Raw genomic sequence first — 27,325 nt, forward strand, 5'->3', positions numbered from 1 at the left:
AATGGGTGGATGTTAAAATCTAAGTGCGGATAGGTTTGTGCGGGTTCGCTGCAACTAGCCTAGTTGATGCGATCTGATTGTGATGATTCACCACGCAGCGAAATTACAGCGCTTTGAATCCTCTGGAAAAAGCGCTATGTAAATTACTGAAATTTATTTAATTTATTTATGTATCGATCCGATTCCCGGTATTGATTTAGTTTCCTGCTGTGTACAATCTACTGGTAATTATTTTACCAGGCGATGTCGATCTTGAACATGAGTTTACAATATTTTCTATGTGGTTGACGTTCATTTATCATGGGCAATAAGGGATGCCCTGAAATTAATTTTAGGTCCAAAAGGAGGTTCTGAAATAATATGTTAATTTTCCTTTTTGCTTATTATTGCTGTTATTGGTTTACCGAAATGATTTTATATTACAATTCAAGCACTCCCCTCATCCTTGGAAAATGTGGTGGACTTGTTGGGAATTTAAGCTGGGATTACAAAATGTTCCACAGCCTAGTTTATCATGCAATCCTAAATAATAGGACACTTGTGGTCTTTTCATTTTTCTTCCGTACAGATAATTTCGCTTTAAGTTAACACAGATCGGTAATCATGGAGAATGACCAGAACAACAAGCAACACAAGAAGCAGAAGAAAGACAAGAAGGTCAATGGAGAAGTAAGTTTGTGTTAAATGTTACCGATGATTGATAATCGCTATTCTAATACCCCTATCCTCCTGACTGTATACTTTGGCAACAAAGAGGAAGTTTTGATAGTGTAATTCTTCTTCTTTCTGTGTGATTGGAGTGTCTATTTAGTTATACCTGCATGCGAAGCATGGACGGGTATATTGCCATCTTCTAGAATGGCCCCAAAATGGACTGTTCCATTTAATTTACATACTCCCTCTGAAATGGCTGTTCCATTTAATTTACATACTCCCTCTGGAATAGTTTTCCCCTAATCATATTGCATAGCCTCACTGTGAATAAGAGAGACTGACAGTAGCAATCTATGGAGAGTAAGAGAGACGACACCCTGGTAGGGGACTTTTTACAATTTCTTCATTTTAAGTGCTACTGCTACGAGAGGGCAACCTACATTAAATTAAAGCTTGTGACTTGGACTTTCACTTTTACACATTTTCCGCCTAATTGTCCGACTTTTTACAATTTCTTTATTTTAAGTCCTCAGCAAAAAAGGACTGTAAGTTTGGTAAATTAGTAAAAACTGTCGTATGGGCATGGAATTTGGTGGGTACAGTCAATATTCAGAGCCAAATTTTTGGAAGGTCATTTCGGGGTCATCTGAGGTCATCCAGGGGTCATCTGAGGTCAAATTAGTAAAAACTGTACAGTCAACATTTAGAACCAATTTTTTGGAAGGTCATTTTGGGGTCACCAGGGATCATCTGAGGTCAAATTAGTATAAACTACTATATGGGCATGAAACTTGGTGGGTGCAGTCAACATTTAGAGCCAAATGTTTTTGGGTTATTTTTGGGGTCATCCGGGGTCACCCAGGAGTCATTGAAAGGTTGTTTTGGGGTCATCCAGGTGTCATCTAAGGTCAAATTCAGTCTCCTCTTTTAGGCTTGAAGCTTTGTATCAACTTGTGAATTCCACATCACTCCCTTTGGTGGAGGCATCACGGTCGACACACAGCATCGAAACCGCGACATCCGAGAACCGCGGTCCATCTAGTTTAGTGTTGATTCATGTAATTAAAATGAATTAAAATTGTACTAAAATATTTGTTTCCGTTTTATTATTTCAGGAAGGAAAGAAGAGGAACAAGAATTTTAGTGAAGAAGAAGTATTTGCGCTCATAGAATTTATTAAGGAGCCAGAAAATGGCAAGGCTTTATTCAGCGCTGCCAAGCACAGCAGTGGGAAGGTAATGAATGATAATATAATTTTCTTCTCTATATGTCGTGTGTTTACCCGCTGTTGTACACATCGGCTATCAAGTTGTGATGGGCAAAGTCTACCATGGTGTACCATGCCTGGTGTACCATTGTTCATGGTTCCTCATCAGCAAGAGGCATTGCTGCAAGTGTATGTTGCAGTGTCTGGGGCTCAGTGCCACAATCACAAATGCAATGAAGTATCCCCATTTGATCATTGCTCATGGTTCTTTTGCTCCTATTGGTTTGACTCCTTTACCTTTAGGCCTGTCATATGTATGGAAGAACAACTCAAGTTCATCCTCTGTGTCTATTGGGCATGTGAAAAATAGCATGTATGAAAGAATCAACCCAAGTCCATGATTTGAGTCTTGTAACACATTGATTGAAATCCAGTATGTATAAAAGTCCACTTGTAACACATTTATTGCTGAAGAGTGACTTTTGAAGAAAAAAATGGGTTTAATCAAGGAAAGTGTGTGGTTTATATTACATGACAGAATGCTTATCAACATTATACATAACTGTGTGCTTTATTTTGTATTATCTTACTAGTGGTAATCTCATTCCAACATTATTGTCTTTGTATATGATTCAAAAACCACCCAAGTCCAGAATTTAAAATGAACCCCACGAAGTCCCTGAAATGCTAATCGTCATACCTAATACAGTTTAACCCACCCATTTGCTCATACAACTTACCATATTGACCATGTAAATCTAACTGAAGGAAATAAAATGGATACACAGGTTTTTTTCTCAAAATCACTTCCCATGGACTTGGGTGGGTTTTGGATTCATGTATTCAATTATAATATTGTAAAATTGTAATTCAATTTAAATACATTCCCTAGCCTTTAGGCACATGTAGAAAGATCTTAACTTACCACCAGGCTGGGAAATAAGAAGTGCTGGACCAGGGGCTACTTTGTAAAAAAAAGCCACTGGTTCACAGGTTTTTTGTATGGAACCAGGGGCTATTTTCAATGAACCAGGGGCTATATTCGATGGATGGGAAAATTTGTTGTTGACATTTTGATACCTCACTCAATCTGGATGGGAAATAAGAAGCACCAGACCAGAAAAAAAATAGCCCCTGGTTCACGGGGGTTTTACATGGGACCAGGGCTATTTTCAATCATTACGTTTTGTTACCTGGAGAGATTTGATCATTGTTTTCCTTAGGTTGAGAAGAGAAAGACGGCATGCTGGGGGAGAGCGGCCAAATATGTACGAGCAACCTCCCAGGCCCCAACAGAAAGAACAGGGGAGGAGATGCGGACAAAGTGGTCCAACTTAAAGACTAATGCATTACGATACGAAGATTTTACTACGAATAAGACAGGTGAGTATTGAAGTAATTATAGGTTAATAATGTGTATCACTTGTTGGGAGTGAAATTGTACAAAATAATGCCTGCATACTGGGTTTTTGATGGTCTAACAGAGGGGTGCATTAGACGTATATCAACATCTCAGTACAGGTGCATACATGAATATTTTGCACAATTTCTCGAGCAACAAGTGATATGCATTTATTAACCTATTTCACAAGGGGGTGTATGTGGTCCCTGTGTGAAAATAAGCACACAAATTGTTCCCCACAAGGAAATTTCCTGTGTGCTTGATTATATTTACACCACAAGTATACTATGGTAAGTGTATTAGGACCCCCCCCCAGGAGGTTTCCATTAGGGTATCTGGTACGTAGATGCACTATTACACAGTACCTCCATATTTAGGTACCCCATATGTACCCTGGTGTGGGTAGGCGTGTAAGGAAAGCAGGCAGTCGCAAAAGCAGGTGAGATTTGTGGTTCGAGAACCGCCTTGTTATAACAAAATTGTCACTAAAAATGTTGGAAAATAGAATCAAATATAAATGCAGTATTTCTGCTCAAATATTGAGGAAATGAAGCTCATACAAAGGAAAAGGTATGATTCAATACACGTGAAATCCAAAAGCTCACTTTAATAGGTTGAATGAGGTAAGATAAGTTCTCACGGAATAAATCCTTGTTTTCTCTTTAGTTGTTAAAATTATTGTGCAATTTCAAGGTTTATCAAAGCATTAATTGCATACATTTTATTGTTATCCTTTCTTCAGGAGGTGGACCACCCTTTAAGGGGAATATATTGGTATGTCAAAAGGTGCTGGAGGTATGTGCCCACCACACCAAGCACGGGATCACCTCCCAACATCGTGGGGAAAGCGACCCATTTGGCTTTGATGGGCCTCAGGTAAATATTAATATGAAATCAATTATTTTATGTTGCCATCACAACCAAGAGTTAGCATAATAATTAGCGCTAATTTGCAAAAATCCACTAAATTTACAAAATAGATGCTAATAGCGCAATTATAGGCAAAATATTAAATTCTCGATCATGAGAGCAAACTTGGGTATGCGCATATATTTGCGTCGAGCGTATTTACATAAAGACCGGCGCCACGGGCGCAAACACAGCTTTTGAGAATTGACCAATCACACGATCGTTTGCTAGGCAAGGTCAAGGTGCGATTGTGTTATTCTATGAAAAGTACGCTGATGCAGAAGGTTCATCCTCTCATGATCGAGAATTGGTTATTTTGCCTATAACTGTAATTTATGCATACTCACTAATTAGCCAAATTAGCGCTTAATTAGCAAATACTCTGATAATAGTGCTAGTAATGTTAATTTATGGATTTATAAGCACAATTTCATACGTTTTCACAATCATCTAGTACTTCTACCACCAGTATTCCATGTACCGTATTCACTCCATTAACTGCCCAGGGCGCTTAACAAAGTAATTTTGGGTGGGCGCTTATTTTTTATATTGTTTACATAATTACATATGTATAAATGGTACGAATACGGTAGGTTGAATTTGATTATGATTTTTCTTTACACAGTCACAGGACTCACAGGACTCACAAGACTCACAAGACTCACAATCTTTGGCAGCATCATCATCGATATCAAAATCGACATCAGCAGCAGTATCATCAAAAACATCAGCAGCGTCATCATCATCAAAATCAGCACCAACATTGTCATCAAAATCAGCAGCACCATCATCATCAAAATCAGCAGCACCATCATCATCAAAATCAGCAGCACCATCATCATCAAAATCAGCTCCAACATCATCATCAAAATCAGCAGCAGCAGCAGCATCAGGAAAAGTAGTATCATCAGATTCAGATCCATTGCTGTCATGTTCCTCTGCAATCAGGCATGACGTTATTCAGGAGGAGTTACTAAGGGATGAGAAACAGAAAGTTGTCTTAATGAAAGAACAGCTTGAGACTGATAGGGCAGCACTTCAGGTGAACAGGAGACCCTAGCAGTTCAGTCCCACATTTTAGAAGTTTTGAAATCTTGGCAATATTAATTATTAAAACAGTTTAAGTGAAACTCAAAATTTAGTCCCATTTTCTGCTTGTTCCTTTAAAATTCCCACCCCAAAACTAAAGATTTTGCTGCCTAATGTAATCAACCCAAATTTATTAAATCAGCCAAATGTTTATGTATCCCTGGTAAAATGATTACACATTCAAGCTGTTCTTGCATTATCATTATTTTATGTTTTTAACCTTGGGAAACTTCTGCTGACTCACTCATGCTTGATTGCAGTGGTGCATACATTAGAGGCTGTGCAATAATTATAATGAACGAGGGAGATTAAATTTGGGGCATGAACTTTTTTGGTCAGCCGAGAGGGGGCAACTAGTTTTTGGCCAGCCAAGGTTGTTGGAGGGGGGTGGCACACAATTTTTGGCAGACATCCATGTAAATATGCAAATTTTCATGCTTGCTGCGCTCACAATATATATCTAGGCAATTTTAGGTTTGTAAAATGGAATCCCAAAAATTTGGCGTGAGCAAAGTGGGAGGGGCCAAGTCGAGAGAGGGGGGTATGAATATTTTGGTACGCTGTTGGGTAATTTGATCCCCAAGGGGCTCATCATAATTGTTGCACAGCCCCTAATATTATCTGTACAGTAAAACCCACCTTATCCATACCTTTTATAGGGATCGCTATATATCCACATGTGATCTTCAAAAAAAAAAAAAGCTTTGAGAGCTTGATTTCAGTTCACACAATGATGCATTTGAGAGGCCATAACTCAGTATGTTGCATAATGCATCTTTCAGTGTTGTTACCCCATTTTGAGTAACCTTTTGCTGTCTCAATTCCGAATTACATCCTGTATTTGTACAATTAACCACCATGCTAATAAGCATCCATGCAGTGACTTTACAGCACGGTCAGTCCATGTCAAATCATCCAGGCATTCAAGCTAACCTTATGCCATATTTTCAGAATCTGGCTCTAAATTTCAGATATCTGCTTTCCTTTTTAAGTTATGAGCACTCAAAGTTGGTAATTTATTCAACCGCAAGTGTGATATTGTCATTTTGGGGTCCCCTGGTGCCAAAAATATGTGATCATATGACTCAAATGTCACAAATCTGAGAGGGTCACCTGGAAACCTTTCAGAAAATTGGCTGATTTGACATGGACTGACCCAGCAAGCAAACTGTGGATATAGTTTATTAACTGCCCATACAAATCTGAATCGTGATCTGAAACTTATGAAATGGCGATGATCATGGAAGAAGATTTTGGGCATTTTTTTATGTATTGTAGGCCTAAACAAAAAAAAAAAAATAAATCCCCATCCAAAATGACATTATTAAGTGCTCTGGGCGGTTAAGGGCAGAGTAATGGGAGAGAACATGGACCTTTTCGAGCTTCATTATTTCTGAATTGTATATCCAAAGTATATGAAACTATACATTTTTGGAAAGGAAATGAGTCAAGGAATCCCGTGGTGACGTCAGATTTGTTCAAAAATCTCAAGTGTTTGAAAAATCACGAAAATTCACTTTTTACCCCAATTTTTTTGTGACAACTTAGAAAAAAATCTGTTCGGAGCAAAAAAAATTCAGTTAGCTTTTCATGAAGAAGAGACATGAACTTAGGGAAGGTTTTTTATTTTTTGAAATTCGTCTCTTTTTTGAAATATTGAAAAAAAACATGTGAAAAAAGCCATTTTGTCACTCTATTAAGCTAAAAATTGCACATAATGGTGTATATTTTTGTTTAAAACAAATATTTTGAAAAATGAAAAACCTTCCCTAGACTTTGATGTACTCTAAAGGATAGTGCAAAAAAGTTTACCATTTGCTTGCATATTTTTCGAGTTATCTTGTCACAAAAATCGCATAATATTGTCAAAAGTGAACTCTGCAAAATCGACGTTTTAGTAAAAAATGTCAAAATTATGCACAAAACGTCCTTAAATTTTTAAAGCGGTAAGACTTTCACACTTGTAAAAGCTGTATCTGGTGCATGGTCTAAATATGCATCTTTTTGCACCAATGAATCTATAATCTCTGCTTCCAGTGCGCCAAAATTCAAAATAATTTAAAAATCTAAGTGGCATTTTGACTGCAAATTTTTGTTTTGTTTACACCACATTTTGCTGGCATTAACAACATACCGAATGCGCCTTAACTGCGTTGGACATACACATAATCACAATATTTAGATTCGCGCATTTCTGACTCATTATTTCCGCCAATTTACTAAGCTGTCTTGAGCCATGTGACTATTTAGAGTTGAAAAGAGTGAAATAAATCAAGCAAAAATACGAATAAATATTAGCAAGTTGTATTTTATCAGTTTCAAGTGAAAGAATACTTCTTAGTGTTGATAAATATCAAAAAATCTCAAATTCGGTCGTGGATGAATGTGTCTTCCATTACTCTGGCCTTAAGGAGGTACTACACCCCTGCCCAATTTTGTGCCTATTTTTGCATTTTTCTCAAAAATTATAGAGCATTGGTGACAAGTAAGATATGTATATTATAGGGCAAGGACTACAATTGCTACACTGGAAATTTTATTTCAGCACAGACAACAGTTGTGGAGTTACAGTCAAAAATGAGGGAAAACCAATATTTGATCAATAAATCAATAACACTTGCCTTGATTTGCTGAATTTTCAGTGCAGTAGTTGTAGTCCTTGCCCCTATAATATACATATAATATACATATCTTACTTGTCACCAATGCGCTATATTTTTTGAGTAAAACGCAAAAATAAGCAAAAAATTGGCTAGAGGTGTAGTACCCCCTTAATGAAACAAATACTGTAATTCACTTAAATACAGGTTCTTCACTTATCAAGCCATTGCTTGGTCCCATTATAGCTGGATATATACATGTAAAGGTTGGACTGTACATCAATATTAGTAGAGACTCCTCATCGGTGTACAAGTTGCTGAATCTGACAATTGCCATAATATGTGACATGATCAAGAGGAATGAGTCGGGATGACGCTAATATTTTTTTTTTTTTGAGATATTGGCAAAAGCAGTGTTCAAATACTTTTGTTTAATATTGTTTTCACCCAAGGATAAATTGCTCATAACTTTCGGTAACCAGATGTCCGATTCTGATGAGGTTTGCATTTATAAACTGCCAGAAAATGATGTAAAAAACTTATAATTTGAAATTGCTGGCATGTGACTCATTCCCCTTGATCATGTCACATATCGCTGAATCAAATGAAATGCTAAGTTGCCAGTGTACAATTCTCCACTGCAACTTAAAATTCGACAATTGCATTGTGTTGATAATGTCATAGTAGTGTAAATATAACAGAATAGCAGCTTCATGTGCTAATTGTGCAATTTTATTTCTGATAGCATAATACTATCGTGCTAGTGTGTGTTATTCATGCTACAGCTATATAATACTTTGTAATGGAATAGTGCCTCCTTGAGCTACATAGAACTATTTGTGCAATTTTATTTCAGATAGCATAATACTCCAATTCCTTGTGCTACATCATGCGGATAGTGTCATTGTACTGTCCAGTTAGCATCTATGACACCCCTACATGCAATTAGTGCAATTTTGCTATTTGTGCTACATTACACTACAGTGCAATTTTATTGGCCACTTGGGATGAATAACACCACTACCTGCAATTAGCGCAATTTTGTAGTTAGTTAGTATCATGCTCTGTGAAACACTTTCTTGTGCTATACATTGCGCTATCCATGCAATTTCATTTCAGATGACATAATACTGCCAGTTTGCCACTATATATCGTGCTAATGTGTGCTAAATCATGCACCTATTACTTGGTAACAGAATAGTGATCAAAGCTCTAAACCATTTTTAATAGGACACTTGCACTACATGTATTGTAATAGTGCGCTATAACAGGGGTTGAGTTTTGAGAATCACATGCGTGCTACAAATCACACTTCTGGTAATGTTAAGGGGGTACTACACCCAACTAAGATATGTATATTATAGGGGCAAGGACTACAACTACTGCACTGGAAATTTTATTTCAACACAGACAACAGTTGTGGAGTTATACTAGTCAAAAATGAGGGAAAACCAATATTTGATCAATAAATCAATAACTACTTGCCTTGAGTTCCTGTATTTTCAGTGCAATAGTTGTAGTCCTTGCCCCTATAATATACATAGCTTACTTGTCACCAATGCGCTATAATTTTTGAGTAAAATGCAAAAATAGGCACAAAATTGGCCAGGGGTGTAGTACCCCCTTAAGGTAGGCTATCAACTGTACTATTAAATTGCACTCAAGAAGGTTAGGAATTGAGGTGTGCTATAAATCGTACTCAGATAGTTTATAGCGCCTTTCTCACATCGGTCTATATGCTCGAGTTGTGAATAAACAAACCAGGAAAGACGCGATTCTTGACAAAATTATCACTACTATGAATCGTTATTACAAGGAACCTGAAATATATTCCCCAGTTGGAACAAGCGACCATTCGTCGGTTCTTTGGTCCCCTCTGAATAGTCTTCCATCCAAAGCCAACACAACACGTTCGCGAGTTGTAAGATCGATGAAAGATTCAAATATGAGAGAGTTTGGAATTTGGATTGGAGAGCGTAACTGGTCTGAAGTGTATGAAAAAACAAGTGCAGTGGAAAAATGTAATGCCTTTTATACCACCCTTCAGGAAGGCATTGATAGATACTTTCCAATTAAAACCATGAAAGTGCACAACGCTGATAAACCGTGGATGACTAGTTAAATAAAACGCCTCATAGATGAGAGACAACAGCTTTTCCACCATGAGCATAGGTCGCGAAAATGGAAACGTTTGCGAAATAAAATTAGTCGTGAAATTGCAAAGGCAAAGAAAGAGCACTATAAAACCAGGGTTCAACGCCATAAAAAAGCAAATCCAGCTGAGTGGTACAAGCAAATCAAGGTCATGGCAAATTTGAGCAACTCTGAGTCAACCATTCAGCCCCCTCCAGGTGTTGATGCTAATGACTTTGAAGCCGTTGCGAACAGCATCAACAACATCTTTGCATCAGTTTCTATTGACCTTGATGTGCTTGATACCGCTAAGCTTCCTGCTTATCGACCAGATCCAAACCCATGCCCTACTGTTCATGACTACAAGGTTTATGAAATGCTGAAGAAAATAAAAATTGGAAAAGCCGGTGGTCCAGACGGTATTTCTGCTAGGCTCATTAGAGAGTTCTCCTATGAACTTAGTAAACCCCTGGCCGAAATCCTCAATCAATCATACCGCAAAGGTGTTTCCACCACACATTATATGGTGAAATTAATGGATACTCTGATCATGAATTCTGACAAACCCGGTCACTTGAGCTCGGTTGTTATCACTGATTTCAGCAAAGCTTTTCGATTTAGTAAACCACAATGTGCTCATCAATAAATTTATATCCCTTGGTATACGTCCCTCAGTAGTGACATGGATTGCCAGTTTTCTTGATGGTAGAGAACAGAGTGTTAGGTACCGTGGTCAAAATAGTGATTGGGTTAAGTTGAAAGGTGGTGTGCCTCAAGGCACACGCATTGGCCCACTTGGTTTTGTCACCGTAGTTAATGATGCCGCTATGGACAATGCCATTACGACATGGAAATATGTCGATGATTTAACTATGGTTGAGGCGAGAGCGCGTAATGATGCATCTAACATGCAGACTCATCTTGACAAATTCCAGGATTGGGCGGTGCAAAACCACATGAAGTTTAACCCTTTAAAGTGTGCTTCTATGAAAGTGTCATTCTTGAGAAACAACCCAGTTGACCAACCACTTATGATTGCTAATGTTCCCCTTCAGTCTGTTTCAGCTGCAAAAATACTTGGTGTCCATGTAAGTTCTGATCTAAAATGGGGTAACCATGTCACTGAAGTGCTAAAAAAAGCAAATGGTAGACTATATGCTTAAACTTCTCAAACGCTTCAACTTGCCAACAGATGATCTTATTACTATCTTTTCTGGGTTTGTACGCCCATTAGCTGAGTATGCTGCCCCTGTGTGGCACCCTGGTCTGACCATCGGCCGAAAGTGCCGCTTTGGAAGCGAATCCAGAAGAGAGCATGTAGGATCATTGTTGGCAAGCAGTATACTAACCTATGATGAGGCACTTGAACTTTGTAAGTTGCCAACCATGTATGAGAGACGTGAGCAACAATGTTTGAAGTTTTTCAACTCGCTTTTCAAATCTGAGCGTTTCCATAGTTGGGTACCGCCAAAGAATAGCACCATTCATGGCAGAGTTTTAAGAAATTCTGACCAATTGTCGGTACCAAGGTGTAGAACATTGCGTTGTCAGAAAAGCCCTCTGGTGTACATAGCCAATATGTGGAATAAAAAGACTCCTATTTTTTAGCTTTTTAATTATTTTACAAGGCTATTGGCATTTTCACTCCCATCTCCACCAAATTTTATAAACATTATTATGTGCAATATATTTTCTGTTTCTCTCATTTAATATGATCTTAATATGCTAAGTAATTCATTTATGAAAGTATGTGTGTGCCGACAAGGAGTTTGAGTATGTAGTCACTAGTGCATGAGTAGAGAAAGTGTTTGAATAAGTGGTGTGTAAGGTCAGTGGGTGTGATCTTGTGGTAGTGATACCTTAAAAGTGGATATGGGATGCAGGGGTGTGTGTGGGGTGTACATGTGGATGAATGGGTGAAAATGAATGTATGGATGTTTTACTATATAATTTGCTTTTTTCTTCATGTTTTTGCTGTGCTGTATTTATATGTACATTGTATTTTAGCATTTATACTTATGTATTTTAATATTTTATATGTGTGTACTTTTGTAAAATTGTTGCATTTCAGTTTTTATACTGCTATGACAATTGTGTAATAAACCTTTAATGAATGAATGAATGAATGAACATAAATTATATTGTCATTGTGATTTCATTATGTGTCTAATTACGAGGGGCGGTAAAAAAGTTCTAGTACATTGACATAATCGGCCCTGATTTGGTAAAATGATCTAACTTGAAATTAAAATTGCCGTTTCGAGAAAAAGAGCTTGTTAAGTTTGAACACTTGACTTTTTCTTTTTGAATAAAATATATTATTAAACAGATCTAATGCCTTAGAAAATATGAAAATCTCATTATTTGGTGGCATGGTGGTGATTTGAGGATGTCACCAATGGAAAGAGTACCCTCACATTTATATCCAAGATATGGATTTATCTCAATAAAATGTCCAAATTTCAAGTTATATCGTTTTACCAAATCAGGGCTGCATTGGTAATAAATAAAGAACCAAACAAGAAAGATGAGATAGCCACAAAGTATTACAACTCTTGATGAAAGTGTTTAAAATAAAATCCATTAACATATGGGTATTCCAGGGTGTCTTATAGATGGAGGTTCATGAATCTTCATGCAAAAAATTATGTCACTTGACTTGATCGGGTCCACACCTGCTACATTGTATACACGTAGAATGAGGACTGACATAAGTTTCATATCGAGGGTTGACAAACAGAAGGCCTTAACTCAAAAAGTGCCTTTTTGAGAAAAATGAGTAAAATAATATTTGGCTAGTTCTCTTTCAAGTACCTTGTTCTACAAACTTATTGACCGCCCCTCATATTTTGGGGGCATTTTCACTTGTGTAGAAACCTCACATAACTTGTAACACCACCCCCCTCCTCCCTCAAGTTATGTACAAATGAAATGGCAAAGGATTTTCATGAGCACTACTAATTCAGCTAGCGTAATTTGATAGCGGAGTTTGTAGACAGACTATCTCAAGATACATTGGGCGTATGGGAGCGAAACCTGGTGGCAGGAATGATATACATCAAACGAAAAGACCTCTTGTTAAATGTTGGTAAAAATATAGGGATTATAGGTTTTTTTTTAAAACTACATAGGAAAAAAAAGGAAATCTTATAAACATTGGGCAGCTTGAAGCTCTGAGCAATGTATGGTAGACATGCAGTTATGTATACAGGGGTGCAAGTGGCCTGAAGTGATTTTGCAGGAAAAGCCTGAGAATGTATGTTTAAATTAGGGCTATAAAGCCACAAAACGGGCTGAAAATAAATGAAAAAGTAGGAAAACTTGCATCCCTGTGTTTAGCAATGCATAGTGAAAAATGAAATGGTACAATCTCTTCCTTTTATGAGACAAAAATAAGATAACTATCACTCAATATTCTCAAATTTAATAGTAATGATTTTTATTTAAGAACATATCATGTCACACGTATCATCCTCCAAAACTTTTCCATAAAGCGACACTAAGACTGAGCGTGTAAAGTAGTAAGCACAACAATCTGAAAGAAATCAATTCAAAAGTTATATATCCAGTCTGGGACCTCTCCGTAACAAGATAAGCTCGGCTTCCACATCAAGGCGGGTACCATCAGCCAAGTTTCTTCTTTATCCAGGAAGAACTGCACATGTGACTACAGAAATCCATCAACAGTTTGTAAGTGTAATGCTGAACAAAATATTTCTTTCGTTAAAACCCAAAGAATTGCACCAACCAGTGAAAAAAATTAAAATGACAAAAGTCAACATTTTTGTTGTTTTTACGTTTTGTCCAATATTAATTAATGTAATAAGCGCTGCTGGCTTCTCCATACATAGTTTCATTGGATACATTCATCAGGTTCAAAAATTGTTTTGTTGTGTTGCCCTAAAATGAGAAAAAACAGAAGTTTTGTTTAGACCTTCATTTTTAAAATTCCCAAATATTGGTTCTTCCATCAGGAAGATTTGTAAATTTCGACTACTGGAAACTTGTTAGATAATCAATTTAATAGTCTTTTAATAGAATATTTATTTTAGTGAAAAACATAAATTTTTTTAATATAAAAATTGTCATTCCAAAACAATTAATGATTGCGATTCAACTCAGTAGCTGAGGGCAACAAAACAAATAGGGTTTTTTTTTTGGGGGGGGGGGCTAATGAAAGAAATATTTAGTTCAACAGGTTAATAAATTTCTGTGACTGGAACACCACATGTACATAAGAAGACTGGAAAAGCTTCATGTTTTATATTGGAAGTTTTAGCATCCCATTAAAGTTCACCATATGCCTGTAATATCATGTGCCATTGTCTAAACAATACTACTTTTTGGGCAATATTTATGAGTTTATACATCGTAGTCAATCATCATGATTATTTGTGATTCATTGAACATATCACGCAGGTGCATTTGATTTGTTTTAAGATGCAATATTAGGCATTTTCTTCTAAACCAGAAAATGCTGAGCATTATTATGAAGTGACTTTTACTTTCAAACATGAAGCTTTTATAAAAAATTAAAAAAAACACATTTAAACAAAATGCTAAACATGCAACACAAACTTTCATCGCAATGAGTAAACTATGGGGGAAAAATGGAAACATAAATATCACCCTATCTTACAAGAGAATGATCCAATGCACTGAAATCAAACAACTTTTTTTCCTAATTGACCAGAGACCTTGAAATGATGTGGTAAATACAAGGGGGGGTACTCAATACAAATGACAGTATGGGGACGGGCTATGGGTAGCATTTATGGCCTTTTGGTATATCAATGATGCCTTTTTCTAGGCCAATTTTGGTTTATTGATGTGTCATTTTTTCATATTTTTGTGGAAAATAGCCAAATTTTGCCTCAATAGCCATTTTTTTTACAAATTTTACCAAAATTATGGATATCAAATTATAAAAAAAATAATATTTGGGTAAAATTCGGCCGAGAATATTGATTTTATTATTGATGAGTCCAAATTCTTTGAAAGATCAAAATGCAAAAGAAAAACAAACATCATCCTATCGTGCAAGAGAATGATCCAATGCAAGAAAATGATGAACACAAGCAAGAGAATGATGAGCATAAAAAACATAAAATTTCCAACAAAACAAACAACTTTTTTTTCCTAATTGACCCGAGACCTTGAAATGTGGCAAATACAAGGGGGGGTACTACTCAATACAAATAACCGTATGGGTATGTGCCATGGGTAGCATTTTCTGGCCTTTTGGTATATCAATAATGCCTTTTTTTTAGGCTTTTTTTGGTATATTGATGGGCACACAACTCTGGTAAAATTTGACCTAAAATGTTGGCTTTTGATATGAGGGGTCCAACCAGGGTAGCGTTAACCCCGATCGGGGTGAATGACCCCTAAATTTAAAAAATATTAATTTTTCACCCTCGACATTGGGAATATGTGCAAGCTCGGGGGTGAACTCTACTTTTAAACCTTACTCCTGTCCCTGACTACACTGCAAAATATTTTATACCCCGAGATTTAATTTTCACCCCATGTACTTGGATTTTCTGCAAGCTCGGGAGTGGAAAACAACCCCCGACTTTCGGGACTTAATGCTACCCCTGGGTCCAACTCCAAATTTCTTGAAAAATCAAGTTGGTATATTGATGGCCACTTTCAAATTCTCAGTGGCACACCCCAGAGGATGATTTAAGGAAGCCCCATCATGCACTGTAAAAGTGTTATCACTAGAGTTTCAACTGCCACTTCACTTTTCAAATCCCATTGAACTCTGTGCAAAAGATGTTGTTTTAGAATTGCCCGTATGTCATTATTACTTGGTCGATTTCAGATCTAAAGTGATGTATGCATGAAGGATAATTCACACCTTCTGTAGATAACATATAATGTGAAATCGACCAACTTTTTGAAGGTGTTTTTATTGTAAATATATCTGTCTAAATTCAAACTTAACCATGCACGTGTGTATGCAGTGGGCGGGCAGTGGTGTCATGTTCACTCACACAGCTGTGTTAACCGCAAGACTTGCTGGGAAGTGCTTAAATCATCCTCTGGGCACATCCATACGAAACTTGAGTACCCTCACGGGATATATATTTGCAACTGAATTTGAGTTATTATTTCCACTATCTGACTATCAACCATGAGTAACAAAGATGCAACAAATTAATAGAAAACATTAATAAAACGAACAAAATATAGAAAGTATCAAGTGTTATAAAACTAAACTACTGTACTCTTTCCATTTGAACTGCCCATGCCCCTATAACTGCCCACCCAGTGAGTTTACCTGAACCATGTAAAAAATTCAATCAATATTAAATAACTAATTTAACTCAACAAAATTTTTCTACCCCAAAAAATTGACCAATCATGACCTTGAAATGTTACATGCGTTATATATTGCTACATAATTGCCCCTACATACATTTTATTTATTTCCTAAAAGTGATGAAAATCCAGCAAACTTGAGTTAGTTGAACTTGAACACTTGTAAATAAAATTAGAAAACAATAATTATGGCTGTCTGTGCATGTTCATAAGCCATATTTGTATACATATGATCTTAAAAGTGAAGGAGTGAATTACTGGTCCTTATGTACATTATGGTGGAAAATGGTCTCATAAATATGTGAACTTTCTTTACAGGTGGCGCTAGATGGGCAGTAGGCGGATTAACCTTTTCATGATAAAATCCTCCACTTTCTTGAGTTCCTTCGTAAGTGATGGACGTCCACTTCTTGGCTCATCTTTGAGGACATGGAGCCAGTTTGGAAATTCCTTTTTCAAAAAGTAACAGTGCCATTTGTGTAGGCTAACCGTTCAAATGCAGGAACGTAATCACGCTGCATGCCTCAGTTCACCATCTTACAGGTAATGCGCCTACTGCCCATCTAAAGTCTTATTCAGATTCCTTTTACAAATTAAAGCGTACTGCTAGCCGTCCAGCACGTATTATTTTGCACAAGGTCCAATCCACGCGCTTGACGTCGCGCGCGTATACGCGATGGTTATGCTGTCAAAGGAAATCTGAATATTACTTTAGCGCCACCTGTAAATAAAGTAAACATACTTATGAGACCATTTTTGGACCATAATGTACATATGGACCAGTAATTCACTTCACTTCTGGGTGATTTCAAAAACTTTTGGATACCCCCTCGTATACTACCACCATAGTTTGATATAATATTTGATGGCTGAGCATGATACCATAACATATCGGATGAGTCGTAAAAATATAGGACGAGCCAACGGCGAGTTCGAAATTTGTATGACGAATCCGATATGTTATATGGTATCATGCGAAATATGCCATCCAATGTTATCATTATTAGGCTTTCTTAACTCCTAATAACCCTGAAAACATAATAATGAAGTTGATCGGTTATTGCGTTTAAGCTGCAGAGTGGATTAATGAATTTGCTTCCGCCCGGACAACCAAAAAACCAGCAAAACAGACAATTGGATTCATAACATAAGTGTGGGGACTGACAAGTTTAAGCAATAACTACCCTATGCATATTCCTTTCTAGCCCCATAAAACATGCAGTTTTGAGCCAAAATAGAATAAAATCGTGCGCGCATTCAACTGTAGCCATTCATTGGTCCATGAATTTGGGAACAACCCAGTGGTTTGATGAAGTCCTATAACGAAAGTCTTTTTTTGTTAGAAGGCTGACCCCTCCCCCTCTAACGTAAGTATATTGAAAATTGAAAATCGTTTATATGACTTCATTGAACTTTTGGGTTGTTCCCACAAAACCTCACCTTCATTCTGGACTAAAGTAGTCGAAATTGAACATTTTTGTCCACCTGAACAAAAATGCTAAACAATTTGAAATTTTAACCCTTATGCCATGCACTGGTCTTGGAAACTTATTTGTTTGCAAAAAACAGGGTCTTCCGAGCAGAAATTAAGACAAATTTAGTGCCAAACGCCTGAACATACCCATTGCCAATAACCAGGACGATGAGCAGTGGCGGATTTAGAGGGGGGCATGCGCTTGCGCCCCTCTATTTTGTGCAGATCGGCGCCTGACTCTGTGTATTTTTGCAGAGTGGCGCCTGACTTTTTGTGGGCGCCGAGCCGCGGCTGCGGTGGCTCGGCGCCCCCTCTACTGAAAATTCCTGGATCCGCCCCTGATGAGTATCATCCGCCGCATCATATGAGGCATGAATGGACATTTTTTATAGCGACTGTCCACCGCTGTATTAAAAATTACACTTATTACACTCATTGTATAAACATGTATATTAAAAGTAAAAAAGTTTTGTCTCAGGAGACCATGCCACATAGCTTTTAAATTCACATTTTAAAACATCTGTTTTTTTCAATGTCTTCATGATTTTTCCCCATTGCTTTACATTCACAAAATAATAGTTATAATCCGATCACAAAAGTCCAATAAAAAAAATTGAGTGGGTCAGCTGATTGGTAACTTTTTGGTAAAAATCCCCCCCAAAAAAAAAACACACTGCTTTGCCTTTTTTCTTTTGCTCCTGAGACAAACCTGATGTTTTTTACTTTGCGGCTTTTTTGCGCTAATAAGATAACTGGACATTTTATATAGCGACTGTCCACCGCTGAGAGGATGCATCCTTCAGATGAGTTAAGCACATGGATCAAATTGAGTCTAATTATGTTGAGTGAAGATGATCCAGTAGATGTTCAATATGTACACTTGAACAATGTCACAATGTACACGTATGTAATGTGGGTGTTGTTTTCAAATTGTTAAATTAATTTTACGTTGATGTCAAAGTTCACTCCATTTTTATAGTGCCTATTAAAAGTACTAAATAAAAAAATAGTCTTCAACCAGGGCTATGCAATAATTATGTGAACCAAGGGGTGTTGAATTCTCGGAATGGTCTACCAAATTTAAATTTCCCCCATCCCTACCCTTAAGCTGCACCAAAAATAATTTGCCCCCTTTCCCCATTACATGTGTCAGATTTGGGGAAGCTAAACAAATTTAGAACCTTCAAATTAAAAGGTCTACATGTGATGCAGGCACATCGAGCAGTGTTGACATGAAATTTTGCACACTTGAACATTTTCCTTACCTGCTTCTACACCTTCTTATAGTATTAGGGAGGGACCGTTCCCAAACACTTGTTAGGGGTGCCTGATTAAAAAAAAAAAGGGGGGGCTGAAAATCTTTGACCCTCCTAAGGCATGAAAAAGATGACCACAAATTTTCCTGGGAAAATTGAGTAAATATGCTTTTCTCTGGGGTTGACCCATAATTTTCATGTCAAAAAGGGGGGGGGGGGCTGATATTTTTGAGATCTCGAAAGGGGGGGGTCTGAAAATTTTTTGCAATGATATTTTTTTTCATCAGGTCCCCCTAACAAGTGTTTGTGAATGGTCCCTTATATTGAAATGATCCCAAAACTATGTGCTAAAATTTCTTGCGCACAGGACTGCCAAAAATTTAATGTCCCACTATATCCCACCACCCTAGGGTACACATAATTATTCCTAACAAACAAAAAGCACTTTTACTTCTTCGTTTCTGCGATGATATGGAAGCCGCCATGAGCGGAAATAGCATCTCAGTCTGCCACAGTTTCAAAATGTATTAGGGGCACACCAGATTTTTGAAATTTCAGTAAACCATTCTTCCAAAATTTCAAATTTTATGACCCAATGTGTGAACATGCCCCATAAATCTGTTGGACATCCATGTACCCACTTTTCCACTAATAACCCCATGGGGCCGGGCATGGGGCTTACCTAAATACCCATGTTTATACTTGGACACTTTTATGGATGTATTGGTCACGGACCTTTTAAAAATGAGAGCATGTTAATATAAAAACTTTAACATGTACTATGTAGCATGTTGATTCACCCCCGACATAATTTGGACTACTTGAGTCTTGAATAGGCCCAGATCAGAGTGTCTTCAATACATTCAGGTGACATAATAACATAAATACAGACAAACAATAATAGGTTAATAACTGTGCATTAGTTATTTGGAGGGCTTTTTGAAAAATCTAAACATTTTGCCTTTGGAACCGAGGAATATCCCGAGGGGCGCAGCCCCAAGGGATATTCCGAGGTCCAAAGCAAAATGTTTAGATTTTTCACAATGCCCCACATATAACTGATGCAAAGTTATTAACCGAATTCATAACCGTCACTTTTAACTCATCACTCAAGCAAATCTCAAGATTATATTCTCTGAAATTTGTTGAAATAAACAATTTTTATCAAAACTTATATTTCGCCCTTCAAAAAGTCGAACAGGCTAAAACGGACTTACCAATTACAGCACTGCGCAATCACGCCATGTGCAAAATTATATGGTAGTTGCGTGTGCGTGTAGAGGTCCGGCGCAACATATGCGCACTACGCGGAAGACATTGTATCGCGTAAGCATACGCGGAGGTCATTGATGGATCTTAATAACCTCCGCGCCTGCGCGTATATCATCTAACGAGCAATTTAATTGGGACGCACATACGGCGTGATACGCGGAGGGTATGAAGTCACATTTGGTGCCCCTCCAAATTCCAAAGGCACCCCAAAATGTCTTACCCCCCCCTCTGCACTACAAAAAAAATGTGCGCTCCTGTCAGTATGTCAAACATTCCTTGCCCCCTGTAGTCTGTAGATAATAATGTAATTGTAGGGAGCATGAAATTTATGCTAATGTAAAAGGTGCTACATAAATTTGTACCATAAATCTCCGGGGTACTCAAGTTTGGTTTTGGTAGGAACGTGTCGCTGAGATTTTGGAAGTGGACCCATAATTATACCAATTTTTCAAGAAATTTGGACCCATTGATATGCCAAAAGTCGAAATTTTCGGCCGAATTTAACCAAAATTGTCCTAGTTTTTACAAATTTCCCCAAAATTTTGGGAAAATTTTGACAATTTTGGCTAGATTAAGGAAAATTTGGCTGTTTTCGAAAAAATTGAGAAAATTTTGAAAAAATGACCCATTCATATACCAAAATAGGCTTTTAAAAGGGGGTCATTGATATACCAGAAGGCTTAAAATGCTACCCATGTTTATGCACGTCCCGTATGGTCATTTGTACCGAGTACCCCCAGGCGTAAATCACCAATATCAAATGCACCCACTTCATAAAATTCCTGGACGGCCCGCCAAAAATCGCTTGAGCTGCCATCTCGCCCGCCAAAAAATCTTCCCCCCTTTACACTTGTATGCCAAATATTTGGGATCCCAATTTGCAAACCTTAAATGGTCTAGATATAAATGTTGTGAGCGCAGCTTAGCAGGAAAATTTGCATAAAATTGTTTCCGTACTGTTTTCCTAAGCCTTTTTAGCGCATTTTTTAAAAGGCGCCCTATGAATGTGTACCAAAATTGCTTGCCCCCCCTCTTGGCTGGCCAAAATTGCTTACCCCCCTTATGCTCCACCAATGCAACAGGACAAAACAAGGTCAACAGCATTACAACACATACTATATGAGTATCAAGTGATATTTACACCAGGTGGAATGTCCACAAAACATTTTAAAAAGTTTACATCCCCACACAAGTTTGCCTGAAATATTTTTGTTTTTTAAATCCCCATGCTCCCAATTTTTATAAACAAAAAATCATTCCCTGAACAATGTTATTGGGAAAAGTGTATTTTAACTTGTACCTTCATCATGTAAAACTCCCCTGATGTAAATATCAGTCAATTTGAATTTAAGACTATTTACATGATAATTTTCACTTTGTACATTGCATTTGCAAAACCATAATCTTATTACATACAACAATAGCAAGTACAAGAATCATACTGTGCTCTGAAAGAGGGCAACATATCCGAATGCACCTGTGGACAAAATTAAAATTGATGTGCAAGAAATGCTTATTTAATCCCCATCATAAGTTTTAGTAGACCAGTGCCAATTTTGTGTGATATTGCTGTTTTAAACATAGTTATTTTAAATGAAGCGTAGTACAATAGTAACAACAGGTTTTTGTGTACAATTGAACATATTTTGCCAAAAATTCCTTGGCCACCCCATCTAACATGTACCAAAATGTTGCTGGCTCTCCATAGACATTATAATTATTGCACTGCCCATAATTCAGTTAAAATCTAAACAAGAATATTAAAGTTCAAAGTTCATGAAAAAACCAATTAACACAAAAGTTTTAAACAGTCTGCAGACTGCAAACATTGCATATGACACACTAAAGTACAGTCAGCGAAAATAGTCATTGATGATCTGCATCCTGGCCACAACTCCATGAGCTCGATCACGTCCCCGATGGCATTTGGTTCGGGCTCAACATCTACATCATTGTTGGCATCAAGATGTGGTTCTCGCAGATCCTTGCTGATGTTATATAGCACGCAGGTGGCAATGATGATGTCACAAGCTCGATCTGGTTGAATCTGCAAGCCGTCACCTAGCAGACATCTGAACTTATTCTTTAACTGACCGTTTACCTGTTCAATCCGGACCCTGGTGTTGCAGTGAGCCCTGCAGAAAGGAAAAGAATAGGAAATTATTAACAATAGATGAATTAATAATGGGGAAAATTGTTGAATGGAAATTAAACAATGGATGAATTAAGGGGAAAATTGAAGTTCCTATAGATGGGCTCTTCAATGCAAAGTGGACATGAACAAAATATTTAGATGTTAAATAGCTTTGCATATCTACAATGTACAACTTGCAGCAAATTTGTTATCAGATGACAGGCGTTAGGCGTCACCACCCGGGGGGGGGGGGGTTCTTCCTGGTTGAAGGTATACGGGGATGTGCCACGGTTTTGGGGTACCTTTTCAGCAATTTTGGTATATCGATGGGTGGGTTATCAGCGGAAACCATTGCAATGCGGAATGTGCCCAATTGGGCGCATTTTGGGAAAATTGCACTTAAAGCTATGGGGCATTGTAATACACATAATCATGCGAGGCTAACTCGCACACGTAAAAATCGGAATCAACTGAAATTTTGGGAATAAGCTTTTTTTGTGGGTATAATATATAATATCTATTAAAATGTCATATTAAAAAGAGGACGATAGGATCACGAAATACTCCTTCAACTGACTGTAAGAATGAAAAAAAAAGGAATTTTATTTTTTATTCAGCTGTTGTTGATTTAGCTAAAATTCAGCAAAAATACTATTGCAGGCCATGATAGCCAGGTTATGCATATAATGCCCCCAATCCTAGTATCCAGTGGCGAAAGCGTCATAGGGGCATCGGGGTATGACCCAATCGATCTGAAATTTAAAACAACCCATAAACATAGGAAATTTGCTGGAAATGTGTCCCCCCAATCAGACCCCGTGCCCACCCCCAATCATGGATACAGACCGGCCCTGTGAACAGTGAATGTGGTCAACAAGAATGCAAGGCTGGGTCTGACCAGTAGACAATAAAAGTAAACAGATAGGCCTATAGTACTAATTCTACTTACTAGTCCATGCTAGTCAGCTAGCATGTAGCTGTAGCCTAGCTTACATGCTTAGGGTAGGCTAAGCTTATAGATATGACTCGTGACAATTTTTTTTTTAATTCTCTAGATTGAATATGACCCTGCATATGCCAGGCTAGGGCCCGGGGTTTAGGGATCCCTCCATACTTCAGTATTAAAATTAGTAAGGCTTCATAATGATATTCATGAGGTACATTCATGACATCAAACCAGGGTCAAACTTAGTCTAGAAGAAGCTTTTAAATAAAACATGATTTATGCATAAGTTCATGATGAGCATTTTTGTGAGGCATTATTGCATGAACAAATATTCAGTCAGTGCAATCGTAGTGTTGTTCACTTTTGAAAAAATGCAGACGTACCTGTTGTATGCTTCCTCTGGAGCGTTAGCTGGGTTGAGTATGGGGGTCATCATCCATGGTCGTAGTGTGTACCCCGAGTCCCCTAGAAGAATGCCTTGTTGAATGTCTCCATTTTCAAACGACATTCCTATTCGGCTCCGCCTGAGGATGCGGCTATCGTGAGTACTCCCAGGCCAGCGTGCAACTACATTTGTGATTTTGTAGTGGGCATTGCAGATTAACTGAACGTTGATACTGTGTCTGTTCTTGCGATTTACGAAGATGTACTCGTCAGGACCCCATGGACAACCATGTAGTTCAAGCGTGAGTGCAGTCAACAGCTCCTAAAATGCGAGGAAAACCTGCAATGTTCATGAAATCCTGCTGTGCCGTGGCAACTGCCTGTGGAGTCGTTGGAAATTTCACGTAGTCGTTGACACGTCTACAGAGAGCCAAAGTTACTCTCTGAATTACTCGAGAAGTCGTGGGAATGCTGACGTTATGCTTGTCTCCGAGGAGTCGATGACTTTACCACGCGCATAAAATCGAAGAGCTATGAAAACCTGTAAGCTTGGTGGTATTGAATGATTTCTAAGGGTATCGGGCTGCAATTCATCTTGAAGAAGATCGATAATATGCTGGCATCCCAACCTGGTAAAACGATACCTCTTATACATGTCCACGTTGTCATACTCATCGAAAGGGTTAAGTCGATCCCTAAACACTCTTTCACGCCGCTTTATGCGGCGATTTTCAAATAACAAGAGTCGATAGCCAGCCATATTTGCTCAAGTCTTCAAAAAATATGGGCGCTGTTGTTTATATACCGTGGGAAAATTTCCCGCGGAATCTGACTGACGCTGATTGGCTGTCCGTTTAAAATTGATTTGCGATCTATCTTAACTTTAAGTCTAATTCGGATGAAGTTAAGTTAAATTTCTATCTTACGATGTTTTATGAAACGCCCGAAATCTCACTTAAAGTTAAGTTAAATTTTTAGGACTTAAGATAGAAATATTAAACTTAAGTTTAAATTTAAAGTTTTATGAAACGGCGCCCAGGTCATTATTCTCCTGAACAGAAAATAAAAATGTGCAACATATGAAACATGCAGAAATGGTTAGTAATGGCTAGCTACAGTATAATGCCGAGTGGTTTGTAACCTGTTTGTAATTAAATTTTAAAACAAAACCCCAATTTCTTTTCTGCCAGACTGGCAAGACCCTTAAAAGATAATGATAATGTTGTACTAAAGATTTCTGCGTACACTGCGCAATGTACACCAGCGTGTGCACGACTGTGCATGAGTAACACGGAAGTGAATCCAACCATGCCAACGCACTCGTGATTGGTTATCATTGTATCCAAGGTTATGCGTTCGCGTTGTAGTTTGAAATATGCGATATACGATCGCAGTTGGATCGAGTACAACTGTTGAAAGCTGCATTCATTTGATTTGAATTCCTACTTATAGTCCATGTATTTTCAACAGAAAATGAAATGAAGTGTGGAAAAACAACAAAGGATTAAGTGTTAAAAATTAATAAATAACTGAAGTTCAAGTGCAATGTTAATGAAATGGTTATAATAACGAAAACATTTTAAGAGTTATAAATTACAATCTTTTTTGTGTTCAGAAACTTAAAAACACAAGTAGTTCATTAATTATTTGAACCAAAAACATGCCCAAGAAATTCAAAACTGTAGAATAATGATTTCATACTCGGGCAAATTCTGCTAGCTAGGAAATCTGTCATATCGGATTATTATGTGAGGGACAAAATTGTATACTTTCAAATTGCTTCAGAACAAATAATATGATTGCATCAAATGCTACATGATATCTGAGAATGATGTATGTATGAATTAGGAAATAACACAAAACATCCATCAAGTCACCAGTGGCATAGCTCACTACACTAACATACAAGACCGCATAACACAGTAGATAGTAGAGGGTGTTGTTAATGTGGCCCAAACCACTTAACAAATTTAACATAGCAACATTCATGGTCAACAAATGTTAACACATGAAAAACTTTGCATTCGACACAATCAATTCTCAAATTTAGAAGAAGATGAACATTGAAATGAACCTATAGTGGTGTGCTGCAGAATTGCTCTACTACCACCACTGCCTACCATACCCATGGGTTTGAATCAATGCACACCAGCTTTAAATACCTTACCAGTTGAGTAACTATTACCAGGCACAAAGCAAAGCAATCTCAAGGTCCACATCTTCCCACTCACAAAGAACAAGCAAATATGGCAGAACACTCATTCCTATTTTTTCAATTCCTTGGGCATGCCATCAATTCCTTCACAAATTCTGATATCCTTTAGGATACATACTGTACAAACTAGATAGTTAACGTACTATCAAGCGCTTTTGAAAACATGAAATTGTACCAAAGTCCAGCCCTTTACCAACTGAGCTAATGGGGTTGAGACACAAATTTGCAGGTTTACTTGTTCGTATATAACTATGTGTATCGATGATTTGCTCAAAACCCTTCACTTTTGTTTTGTGGATGGGGCACTTCAATTTTGGATGTTTTAAAAGCACTCGAAAGTAAGCACATATGCTAACTATCAAGTTTTTATGGTAGCCCCTTTAACCTACCTTTTCTTGATGTGTCATGTATTTAACGCTGCTTGACTGCGCCACTGGCTGCAAGTTAGATTGAGCCATCTGAAGATCGTCCATGTTTAATACTTGCAGTGGTGCCCTTGCGATAGGCCTCAATGGCTCCCCTCCACCAATGCTCTGAGGAAGATGGTATGCTGATGAACTGCCTCCGCTGCTGTATGAAGTTGGCACCATTCCACCACTGACAGGGGGTGGAGGTTGGTATTGCTGATGGTACATACCACTTGTGGAGTAGGAGGCTGGTGCATGGCTGACTGGATGAGGGACTGGTGGTGGTGGCTGCAAGGTAAAGGTAAACGGTAGAGTTAATTTCATCACACCAAATTTGAAAGAAATATTATAATAACAAACTGTTAACTTCAGTTTCAAATTTTTATCCTTTATGCTATTCACAGTTTTGTATGACGAGCCACATTGATGAAACATGGAAATATAGTATGCCACAATGCAAGCCTACAATGTTTAGTATTAGAATAAAATGGGTGGAATAAGGTCCCATGGAGATACCAACTGCCACAGCTCTATTGGCCACTCATTGGGTCACAATATTTGTGGCTACTCCTTGAGTCAAGTAACCAGGCAAACAATGTTAACAACCAGAGAAGATTTATAAGTAGTCCCATGATACTGCTGAAACATCCGGGTACTTGAGAACCAGCCTAGTAATCACAGAGCTTCACACCATTCTTCACGGTTGATTCCTGTTCCAGAGTCGCGATTTTCAAACACTCAAAATATGTCCCAAACTTGGGTCGATAAGCATTTTGAGATGATCCCTGAAATGAACATCGGCACCCTGTTCAATTGAGATCTTTTTTAAAACTATCGACCCACATTTGAATGAGGAATAATAAGCCTGAAAGTACAAGAAATCAATATACGAAAGGTAAAAATTCCAACAATGAAT

The 27,325-nt window shown here is 37.7% G+C and overlaps 3 protein-coding genes across 3 annotated transcripts in view; 1 reads left to right on the forward strand and 2 right to left on the reverse strand.

The window, feature by feature from the left end:
* LOC140156608 (dual specificity protein kinase TTK-like) overlaps positions 1 to 27,325 on the reverse strand; it is a 71,871-nt gene that overhangs the window by 5,523 nt on the left and 39,023 nt on the right. Inside the window, exon 18 of the mRNA XM_072179546.1 lies at positions 26,392 to 26,697. Coding sequence (XP_072035647.1) covers positions 26,392 to 26,697 — 306 coding nt within the window. The remainder of the gene's footprint in view (positions 1 to 26,391; positions 26,698 to 27,325) is intronic.
* On the forward strand, positions 415 to 3,255 carry LOC140156208 (uncharacterized). Its single transcript, XM_072179213.1, has 3 exons — positions 415 to 669; positions 1,770 to 1,889; positions 3,085 to 3,255. The coding sequence occupies exons 1-3, from the start codon at positions 604 to 606 to the stop codon at positions 3,253 to 3,255; spliced, it is 357 nt and encodes a 118-aa protein (XP_072035314.1). The 5' UTR covers positions 415 to 603.
* LOC140156449 (putative nuclease HARBI1) lies at positions 22,113 to 24,484 on the reverse strand. Its single transcript, XM_072179397.1, is given in 4 exon segments — positions 22,113 to 22,458; positions 23,787 to 24,088; positions 24,090 to 24,271; positions 24,274 to 24,484. Coding segments are annotated over 4 exon segments (999 nt in total). The 5' UTR covers positions 24,443 to 24,484.

The sequence above is a fragment of the Amphiura filiformis genome, chromosome 7 (genome assembly GCF_039555335.1).
Source record: "Amphiura filiformis chromosome 7, Afil_fr2py, whole genome shotgun sequence".
NCBI classification, from domain to species: Eukaryota; Metazoa; Echinodermata; class Ophiuroidea; order Amphilepidida; family Amphiuridae; genus Amphiura; species Amphiura filiformis.